The sequence below is a fragment of the Scatophagus argus genome, chromosome 1 (genome assembly GCF_020382885.2).
Source record: "Scatophagus argus isolate fScaArg1 chromosome 1, fScaArg1.pri, whole genome shotgun sequence".
NCBI lineage: Eukaryota > Metazoa > Chordata > Actinopteri > Scatophagidae > Scatophagus > Scatophagus argus.
The window spans coordinates 703,517-715,266 of NC_058493.1; the positions used below are offsets into that span (position 1 = coordinate 703,517).

The 11,750-nt window shown below is 39.4% G+C and overlaps 1 protein-coding gene across 1 annotated transcript; it reads left to right on the forward strand.

Annotated features, from left to right (window-relative positions):
- The first annotated feature begins 4,905 nt into the window (after positions 1-4,905).
- On the forward strand, positions 4,906-11,263 carry fgf19 (fibroblast growth factor 19). Its single transcript, XM_046383130.1, has 3 exons — positions 4,906-6,423; positions 6,561-6,664; positions 9,971-11,263. The coding sequence occupies exons 1-3, from the start codon at positions 6,213-6,215 to the stop codon at positions 10,274-10,276; spliced, it is 621 nt and encodes a 206-aa protein (XP_046239086.1). The 5' UTR covers positions 4,906-6,212; the 3' UTR covers positions 10,277-11,263.
- The last annotated feature ends 487 nt before the right edge of the window (positions 11,264-11,750 follow it).

Consider the following 11,750-nt stretch of genomic DNA (forward strand, 5'->3'; position numbering starts at 1 on the left):
GTTTGCTGCCTAGATGTCTGCATTCAGGGAAAGTATTTTCTTTTGTGAAATGATGACATGATACTGTACTGTCTATAAGTCCTGTGGTCTTATAACACTTTTGTATTAACTACTTTTATTGGTTGTCCTGTAGTTTTATATAGGGCCTGATAAAATATAACACTGTATGTGCTGTGCACATTGCAAATTTCTAACTTAAAGGAAGCTGACAGTAAAATTTTGATCCCGTAAATGTAAGGTGTGTTGTTATCTGTATTTTTTGAGATTGTCTTTTATTACACAGTACTTTTGCAATTAAAAAAAAATGTTCATGTGACACAGCATGACTCAAGGGTGTTTAATGAAAATTGCTGTTTTTTTCTAAATAACATCAATCAATATAATCTGTGACTAGTGAAGAGATTTAACTAGTTAAATACATTATATAGACAAAAGTGTCCAGACACACCTCTTTATGGGGCTTTTACTCAGGGGTTTGTTATGAGGAGTAATATTGAGCTTATGAAGATGTTATATAATGTTTAGTGTATTGCTGGAAGACCTTTCTATTTTAGTTTTGACTTCACACTTTACATTTATAAAATAAAGTCTGTGTTACAAAGTGTAGACAGTGGATTTTGAAAAGTTACAGTATTTGAGGTGTTTTGGGGAAATGATTCAGAAAAGTCAGGATATCTTGAACTCTGCTGCTTCAGTTTTGACCATTTTTAAAGCAGTTTCTTGCGTGTACCTCAACTTTATAGAAGTCCATCCGTTATTATCTATCAACCCCTGTCCTTTACAGAGCTGCAGCATCCCAGCTGATGTTGTGCAGAGTGGGGTGAGGAGCGGGGTTCACAATGAACAGGGCTGGCACACACAGATGAACAACCATTCACACTCACATCCACGCTGTACCTGCATGTCTGACCTGTGGGAGAAAGCAGGAGCACCGGAAGGGAACCCATGACAAATTGCAAACTTCACATCAAAAGACTCCAGCTGGCCAGCGGGTTCAAACCTAGAATCTCGTTGTTGTGAGGTGAAGTGGTGACAGTGCCAACCAGTTCACCTCACAACAACGAGACAACACTTTGTGGAAGTATAACAGTTGCTGGAGCGTCTTTCTAAGTTGAACAGGGTCATTGAATGTTTTTTGTTTTTTGCTGGTGTTAGAGCATGACTTGACTGTTGCCACATCTTCACTCATCATGTTTCTGGATAATTGTTAACATGAGTTACTACATTCAAATGGTCACATGTATAGTGAAGAGACAAACTATATAGTATTGGGACACCTGACCATTATACCAGAGGGGACTTTGGTGACATTGTATTCAAAGCACATGGACATTGATGTGGAGTTGGAGTCTTCTGGTTTGGCATATTGGGGGTTTTGGAGTGCTTCAGTGGGGGGGTTAGCCCATTCATGCAGCAGAGCATTTGTGGAATCGGGCACTGGTGTTGGACAGGCTTTGGTTGGGGTGTTTGATGGGATTGAGGTCAGGGCTTTGTGCAGGCCAGTTGGGTTCTTCTGCACTGGAGTGATCTGGCCATGTGTTTATGAACCTTACTTTGTGCACTGGCGCACAGTCATGCGTGGAGGTCCCTCCTCGGCCCATTGCCACTGGTTGGAGACACAGCATTGTCCAAAATGTCTTGGCATGCTGAAGCATTAAGAAATCCCTTCACTAGAAATAAGGGGCCTAGCCCAACCCTTGAAAAACAACCCCAAACCACACCTGAATTCAATAATAAAGAGGAGTGTCCATATACCTTTACCTATATGGAGTATAAGTAACTTGACTTACTGGATTGCTCCTTTAAAGCTACTTTACCAGGATTAAAAGGGTGGAACTGGTATCAGACACGAAGTAATCAATATATCAGATTTTCACCCTTGAAAACCACTGAAATGCAGTTTGGGTTATACTGACATCCTAAATAATTTACTTGTTATCATGACAAATTGAATTTGTTTTTATCATGATCACTGATGAACTGTTTCAGACTCAAGAAAAACAACCCTGACATTTATAAAATACCTGTAGTTGAATTCTCTGATGGGAACCGCATGATTCTTACATCAGCTAAGCTCTTGAGCAGTTTTCTTCCATTCTCTTGAACTGCTTGGTACTTGATGTATCTGCTGCACCATGGCCTTGCCCAGAGCAGGACAGGTGTTAACATAGCTTTTCACCATATATATATTTTTGTCCCTCCATTCAGCTGCAGCCAGAGCTAAAACGGGCCTTGTCACAGCCCGAAAGAATGACGGCTTTCTGCTTGCCACAACCAAGGCCAGCCTGGTTAAAGGCTGTAAACCAGACTAAAGATAGAGGCCAGCCTCTTGCATCCTTTTTCCTCATCGTTGTCTGGGCCTTTCAAGTTAAGTAGCAAGTGAAGAGAAAAGGTCGTTAATAATGTGTATACTAACAGAGAGAAGTGATTCAACAGTCCTTATGTATAAGGATATGTTCGGTGGAATACCTCCCCGCCTCTGACCAATTAACACAAACACACACACTCAATGCTCATGACTTTCCCAAACTTCTATTTTGATAAAGAAAAATACAGTTTTGTTCTCTTACAAACTGAGATGTCATTGGACGTCCAGGTGAAGACAAGACAAGATAAGACAACTTTATCTGTGTAGCCCATTTTTACAAGCAAAAGGGCTTTACATAACTTCATAGCAACATCCTCTGCCCTTCGACCCTCACATCGACTAAGGAAAAACTCCCAGAAAAACCTTTAAAAGGAAAAAATGGAAGAAACCTCAGGGTGAGCAACAGAGGAGGGATCCCTCACCCAGGACGGGCAGACGTGCAAGCTGCTATTAAACAACACTTGACACAAGACACAGTTGCACACAAACTGAAAACAGTTCAAACTGACTCAACTTTCATCAGACTTCACTGGATGCTTGATTTTGATGATATTGCCTCAGAGCAATAAACTCACACTTTTTTCTCACACAGTCAGACTCTGGGCAGTTATCATGTGTCTGAGGTGCTCGAGAGGTTGAACTGTAAAGTGAGGGTATTTTAAAGACACCCCCTACCTACCCCACTCATTCCTCACTTGTATTCCCTTCCCTCCCTCCCTACTTGCTTGTTGTGTATGTTTGTATGTTTTGCACATGTAGGGCAGGTGTTAGCAGACCATTCGTGATTATCACCGATAATCATTAATAGTGATAAAATTGTTGACAACTAATTTCAATTATGGGGCATCAATTATGTTGTCCTGTTGACAACCTCACACTAGGCACCAATTGTGTTGTCAATTACGGGGCATTACCCTGTTACCAGTGACCATTAACCAAAGTGGAAAAACAGTCTCAATCTGGTGTTCACTGAGAAATGTCAATATCTGAGAGGTATTAACAGTTGTCAAGCAAACAGTGAAGGTTTGAATCCAAGCACTAGCTGTAAGAATCCAGCAACTGTCACGACAATATGCAAATAATCACAAACAATGACCACTTAAGCTATAACAGAATTTATTAATAAAAGCCATATTAATTTACAATCAAAACCACTTCCAATTAATAAATATCTGTTATGGACTACAACTAAACAACAAACACAAGCAACTATATTACAGCAAAGAAAAAGCATGCATGTGGTGTGTGTGTGTGTGTGTGTGTGTGTGTGTGAGAGAGAGAGAGGCCAAAGATGGCAGATTAGGTCTCACGAGTGATGTGTGTCACCAGGTTCAATATCACGACTCAGACATGAGGGCTTGAACCAAGAGAGTTATGCTACCGTGTGATCCCAACACTCAGGTGGTCATGGATGTCTGAAGTGTGTGAGAGAGGGTTAGTAAGAGGAATAGGAGAAGAAGAGGAAGAAGAGGATCCTAACTATCAGCGAGGTGTTAAAACTGGCTTATTTTACCACACGGTAACAAGACAGATGAACTTTCGTTTGGTGGGCTTGACATCGGTCCTCCAACTGGTAAAATATCAGTTTATTGGCTGGAGGCGATAGGTTCAACAAAGAAAACACACAAGTGTAAATAAAAAAACAATAAGCAGATCAAATCAAATTTAGCAACGGACATGGCCGTCCAACAACAACAAAGCATTTAGCAGTATGGAGTTAAGAACATGTTATGAATGTTCAACAAGAAGGGACACAGCGGTCCTATAACAACAACACAGTTAGCAGAAATGAACAAGTCTCCGCCCAGACATAAGCCTCTTATGTTGCATTGCTCCAACCTGTTGCGGTCGGAGTACATTTGGAGTCCACTCTCGTGTGCTCTGCTAAAATACGACTGAGTCCATCACTTTATCTCATCATAAGCACTGAAAAGTGTTCTCTTCTGAAATCTGGCATTAACTGTGTGGTGAGAATTATAGCCCTGTTTGCATTTCTATTAACAGGTTGTATCAACCCCCTAAAGCCTGCCTTGTTGACTGTGTCTAAGCAGCTCAGCTTTTAACCCAGCCTGGCTGTTCTCTCTGTTTCTTTCAAACATCACTGCTGTCCTCTGTTGTAGAAAACAAACTCTAAATTTAGCAATATTTCATTTTTATTAGAAGCATAAAATAAAAAAAGGACACACAAAGGGGTACATAAGAAAATCTCTGCCTTTCTTTTTTTCATTTGCTCTCCCTTGTGTCTTCAGATTTCTTCTTATCCTTCTTCTCTCTTCCCCTCCTGCTTTTTTCTTCTTTTGACATTTTGCTCATCTCTTCCTCTCTCTTCTTCCTCCTCTGCTCTGCACCTGTTGCATTTTTCCTTTGATTTCTTTTCCATTCTTTTTCTGTGAACTTTGTGATCAGCCGCGTTGTGTTGGAGAAATGACTAACTCAAGTTGGCTTTGAAGATACTATTCTGATTCTAGGTTGCCATCTAGTGACAGGAGCTGCACAGATGTAAAAAAAAAAAAAAAAACTGCCAGTGAAAAGGTTTTGAAGTCTGGGCTTGAGTTTGCATTTTGATGAATGGTAATGTTTACTCTCCATTACAGTTTAACTTGTTTGTATGTAAATGCAAGGCTGAACAGCGGAAGCACAGGCCAGAATGTGATAAGAGCGGAAAGAAGTCTGTTATTTTAATGTGGAATGACCCAGTCTCACAGCTCTGCTTGAATTCAGACCAATATGTAGACTTTACCCTGTCCACAAATAAAGCATGTGCAATTTGACTACTTTGGTAGCACTTTATGTAACACAATTTTGCAACGTGATCATCAGTATAATGCACATGCAGTTTTAATGTTCTAGTGTTTACATAGGCTGGAACTGTTCCTTCTGCCAGACTGCTCTTCACAACCCAAAAAATATTAAGAAAATTACTGTTACTACTACTGGTATACCACACTATGCTATATGTTAATACTACTATTATGAATACTGTAGTCAGATCCTTTACCTAAGTAAAAGTAGCAAAACCACAGTGTAAAAGTGCATTGGACCTAATATGCTAATTCAGTCTATAATTTAAGTTTTATTTAAGTAAAAACATTATTATTATGAGAAGATACAGTTGATCTGTAACAGCACAACATATTTTATGGGCTCAACGTGGCCTACCTGAGATTTGTAAGACAGTCTTATGTAAATGTTCATAGCGTTGGTAGCTTTGTTCCACCACTGCGCTGCTTGCCTAGTGTGTACCTAATAATAATAATTATCATAATAACATTCATAATGTAATTCCAATAATATTAGTAGTAGTGCTGATGATAATAATGAGGGGAAATGCTGATGGACCTGCTTTATTATTATAAACAGCAGCTTGATAGTATAGCTGTAATAGACTGCCTGACCTTACCGACACATGGAAAACATGTGGAGCTCTGACCTATTCACTGAAGCCTGTGGTGTGTATGTAGCCCTCTGGTGTGCCACAGGGAGACGTGCGTGGACGTTGATGTAGCCCCGAGACAAGTCGCGTGCTACGTCGACAGTTCGAATCTGTTTGTGTGTTTTATGTGTTTATTAATTGAGCCTGTTTTGCCCAATTTTGAATAAAGTGAGTGTCATTTCAAGGAGTGGTGTGGGGCTCCCTCTGGGGCCGAGAGTAATTCAGTTGGATGAAGTGCAGGGGTGTGTTGTGATCAGCTTCTGGGAACTGGGTTTTGGAGAGAGGGTTATCTGCAACTGATAAGGGCCACATTTAAAAGGCTGCGTTCGGATGGGGCTCACTTACTGCAAACTGGTGGGAGCTGCAATAGAGATATTAAAATTATATTAAATCTAGATATTAAATTAAATTATGCTGCTGTTCGCCACCACTGCGTCCGCTGTCACTATGTTTTTTTCGGTTGGAGTTCTTTGCATGCCTCTGTTGGACCAAGCACCGCACATCGCCCACGGCTGGGGCCAGGTGGTGCGGCTCAGGCACCTGTACGCCGCCAGACCGGGATTGCACCTACTGATCAGTGAGGATGGACAGATCCACGGCTCTGCAGACCAAACTCTGTACAGTAAGTCACGTATGAAAAAACAAAAAAAAAAAAAAAAAAAACAGACTTAACGAGTTGTGACGCTTGTCAGTAACGCACACTGATGACAGGAGTTGGCCTGAAGGGATTTTTGATTGCGATGAATATCTGAACCGCAGGCCTGCTGGAGATCCGTCCAGTGGATACAGGCTGTGTTGTCATCAGAGGAGCAGCAACCGCACGCTTTCTGTGCATAGAAGGCGATGGAACACTGTACTCATCGGTAAGGATTTCATAGGATAAGGTGACAGCCTGTTTCTATTCATTTGTACATTCATTGAAGTGGCTGACGTTATATTTTGCCAAAGTGATTATGAAAAGTCATGAGCCAAGAAAATGACAAGTGAGGGAAAAATAATTTTGTGTAATTACCACTGTACTGAATGATTACTCCAGCTAAATATCCAGTACATTATTACATTACTTATAACTTGACTAAATCTCAGAGCACTATCAAACACATTTAACATAAGTAAAACAAATTAAAGGTATAATGTAGGAACTTCCTTAAATATATAAAACTTAAAAAACTATATGTAGATTCATACAAAAATGATCATTCATCATTTATGACCTACTGCAAGCGTGCGGTGGTGTCTGTATCTGCAGAGACTCTGCCCTCTGATTTTCTCAAGTTTATTCTCAAGGACTTGGCACTGGGATGTAACCATCTTAAGTTGTCTGAAGATGTACAGTTGTTTCTGAACTTTTTCTACCGGGGTGGAGATGTTGATGTCCATGACAGGTTCTCTGTGATGTTGATTCCTCGCAACCTTAAACTGTTAATCTGTTCCACCTCAGCACCACTGATGTAGACAGGGATGTGTGTCTTTGCCTTCTTTTTTTTCCTAAAATCAACAATCAGAGCAACAGGTAGTTAGCTGTGCAGCACTTTGCAAGATTGTTGTTTTCCTCCTGAAACGAACTCTCAACATTGTTTGTAATTTGGCTGATGATGGTGGCGTCGCCTGCATACTTCACAATAGAGCTCTCACCATATCTGGGATTGGGTCATGGACCATGGACAGTGTGAACAAGAACTGCCATTTCAACTTCAACTTTTTCAGTATTTCAGCTATTTCAAATGTTGTAAGTCGGAATTTTCAGCAAGCCTATTATTTTCAGGCTTTTTCTAGTTTTATTAATACTGGCAAGTTTGAGTTCTATATATAGTAACCAAGCATGTTACATCTATATTTCATCTACATCTAGACTCATAAAATGATGAAATGAATCTCATCATGTTACTGATTATTGCTCAATATTAACTGTTGTTACAAACTGTTTAACAATCATGATCTTTTGATAAATTGCACTTTTTCACAAGCAAGCAGTGCAGCTAAAAAAAATTCTAACATAACATAACAGCAGTTATTCTTCAAAATGTGTATACAGTCAGTCATACTTAAAATTATGTGTAAGTATCTTCAAAAAGATTTCATGTTATCAGTGCCCCTTGTGGCTTTTCATATGTTGTTAATCAGCTTAAATTTCACTGCATACACTGCATACCAGTCAGACATTCATTCAAAGAGAAGATCAGTTCATCAACCTTTGTCCGGAGTGGTACAGGGTAGTATATGTTTGCAAAGTAAAAAACCTGAATGAAAAGATCTAGCAGCAGCAACAACAACCTTGGCCTCTGGCTGGCTCTCTTTGTCCAAAGTAAACAACTCTCGAAGAACTTGCAGCACCATTTACGTATGTTTTTTGATAAAAGGGGCCTTTTATCTAAAATCACCTTTCATGCAATCCCAATGGAACTTCAGTTCACATTTTGTAGTCATGTCGCTATGCCTCACTGGATACCATTGATTAATAAAATAATATCACCAATCATGAGGGAGACTTTATTCGTTATACAATAAATAAATAAAATAGTATTTTACATAAAAATATATGTAAATTGGTAAAAATATATATTCACATAGGCCAGCAGTTCCCAACTTTTTTTTTCCTTAAAAGCAAGCCGATTAGTTTCAGATCAGGTAAATCATGGATTCAAACACTCAGTCGTGCATAGAATCTATGAATAATGTCATGCCAATTAATTATTTTTTAAAAGTTGAACCACTTAAAGCAACAGACATGAACAAACACAGCTCACTTGGTACTGCAGTACCTACTTGACACAAACTCAACAAAGCAAAATCAGCTTGTGTTAGCATAGTCTAAGCTTAAGTGATCATTGTTCCCTCGGATTAGAGTGACAAATCACTCTAATCCGCATTACACATTTTGAAATACATCAGAATGGTGCTCTCAAACAGTGTGCAAAGTACAGAGCTGAAGACTACTGTCAATTTCCTTAAATCTGGAAAAAAATAAAGCATTATCAGCATTGAAAACAAGTTTAAGGTTAGGGAGTGCATATTGTAGGATGTTAAATGAGAGCTGTGAATTATCAATGGACAAAGTTTGCTTAACTGTATAAAATGGTGTTAAAAAATGTAAATTGCATGTATTGATGGACATGCCAATATTATTCATACAAATGGTGAATAATACCAAACCAAACTTGAATAGAACCCTGTACAGTGTGCCCTAATTACTGGAAGACACTGTTTTCAGCTGGCTGTTGACTAAAGATTCAAGGATCTTTGAGAGGCCAGAGAGTTTTGAAATTGGCTGGTAGTTATAGTTGTAATAGTTGTAAGACAAGTTTATCTCCACCTTTGTGAAGAGGCACAACATCCAGACATTTTCAATTATACCAGCATAAAAACTCATTGAAAGCATTGGGTGGAGTGCTTAACTCAAAGAGGACTGTTTAACAAAGTATGGATCCAAGTGATCTTTTCCTGTTGCTTTTTTTGGTACGGATTGCTTTAAGAAAAAGAATGAAGAGAAAACTGAGTGAAAGGGGTAAGCTTTGAAGGCCTTGTCTTGTTTAGTGGGTTAATAAACCCTGAGCATACTTCTACAAAGAAGTACTCAGCTGCAGTAAAATGCTTATTAAAAGAGGAACATCCCTCCCTTTGTCCAGGTAGTTCAGTGTCTTTGTAAATAATGTGACAGTGTAATGACATATTCTTGCAATTTATCATTAGCTCATGTAGACAAGAACTGTAAAATAAGTAAAATGACCAAGTAATGTCTATCACTGAGCAGTAAAGTGAGCCAGCATTAGTCACTGGCAGCTACTGGTCACACCAGACCAAGTAAGGCTAGAGCAGCAAAAGCCCAGAGTGTGCTGAAGTCAGCAAAGTGGGTTTTGTCACTTGCGAATTCAACTTTTCAAGTAAGAATGTGTGATTTTTTCCCTTTTAAAGGTTACAAAGTCTCATTTTATTTCTTAAAATAAACTTTTCAGTCACATGAACAACCATTCATCCATTATCTATACTGATTTATTCCTACAGGGTCGTGGGGTGTTATGATATGTAAATACACATACGGATGATGATGCAAAAGGTCATCGCAAACATCCAAAAAAGATATTCCAAATTAGGCAATGTGTCACTTAAGTTTCTCAAAAACGTAGTATTTATAAACATTTTTACACGTGAATATCTCCCATGGTTTCCAGCACAGCTACAGCAGAGATGACTGTACCTTCAGAGAGCAGATCTTGCCGGACGGGTACAACATCTACACTTCAGAAAGACATGGAGCCTTGCTCAGTCTGGGAGATCACCGGCAGAGGCTGCAAGGTCAAGACCGAGGTGTCCCAGCTCTGGCCCAGTTCCTCCCCAGGATCAGCATCCTAGATCAGACCTCATATCCTGATCACTCAAGGCAGAGTGCAGCAGAAACAGAAGAACCTATGGACACAATGGACTCTTTTGGAAAGCTTTCTCAGATCATTCACAGTCCCAGTTTCCATGAGAGATGAGACAGCAACTCTATGATACCAATACATGGTTGTGTCCTGGGGAGAACCATGCACTCCATCCTGCATGTTGTAAAACCAGGGACCGACTGTACTTCCAGGTGGCAACATTCTTCCTGCACTGTCCCGTCAGTCAGGTCCAAACAAAATACAAGTGCAGTGTCCTAAAGAGTGGGGAATAACACCTGCACTGAGCATGATCTTTCATCCTGACATTTTCAGCAACAACCTTTACAGAATACCGAACAAGCAGCTGGAGTGTGCTCGTTCAGCCTTGCTGCGAACAAGCTGATATGCACATGGATGGATGTGTTAGACATTCTGGTTTGTTCAGAGAGACGAAAAGGTGCAGCACCCAGTATCCATAGCTAAACCAAGAGTAGCACCTATGGAAAGCAGAAAAAGGAAAAGAATGTTATATTAGTCACACTGTTAGATCCCAATAAGTACAGTGCCACATGAAGGAGCGCTAAAATGTGATCAGACTTTTTGCCCATTGATTCTTTGCCACCCTAACACAAAGTCTTTCTGTTGAGGACAGACAGCAAGTATGCTTCCCAGCTGTTTCTTCTTCTGGTTGAAGAAGAATCTCCTCAGTAAACTAAGGAAGGGGAACAAGACTTTGCCATCTGTAGCTGAGGATCAGGATGTTAGTAAAATTAATTGCAAAAGGGTAGTAAGTTAAAAGCATGACAGGCAAAATGTATAGTCTTCTTGCAGCAGTTTATTTGTTGTATTTATTTGATTATTTAAAGGTCCACTAGTTTCACTGTGAATATCTTGAATTCTTTTTTGATTGCAACTGTAAAGCAACAGTTTGGACTGACAGAAGACTTTTGAATAAAGTTATAATGAATCATTCCAAACAGGGTCACTATGTGAGACTAATGCTTGTTAAAGTGAAAATACAAAAAATAAATAAATGATGGTTTTCAAACATTTATTTCTAGTCTGCATATATGCATTCATCCATCCATTTTCTATACTGCTTATCTGTCAGGGTCGCTGGGGGACTGGAGCCTATCCCAGCTGACTGCGGGTAGGAGATACACTCTGGACTGGTTGCCAGTCATCGTCAAGACAGACAACCACACACTCACACATGCACACCTAGGGGCAATGTAGAGTTGCCAGTTAACCTAATGTGCATGTTTATATAATATATATATATATATATATATATATATATATATGTATATATATATATGTATATATATATATATGCAGAGTCAGCCAACATAATGTATACACACATCAGGAAAAGGAAAAACATGCATAAATATTTAATTACTTCAATACATATAGATACTTCTTTCGAAGTTTGATCAAATTACGATAACACTGTGTACGATGTTTTTCCTGATATATGGACAACAGTATTGGGCCACCTGGCCCTTACACTAACAGGGACTTTAATCACATTACATTCTAAATACATAGCCAGCTTTGCAGCTATAACAGCTTCTTCTTCTTCTTT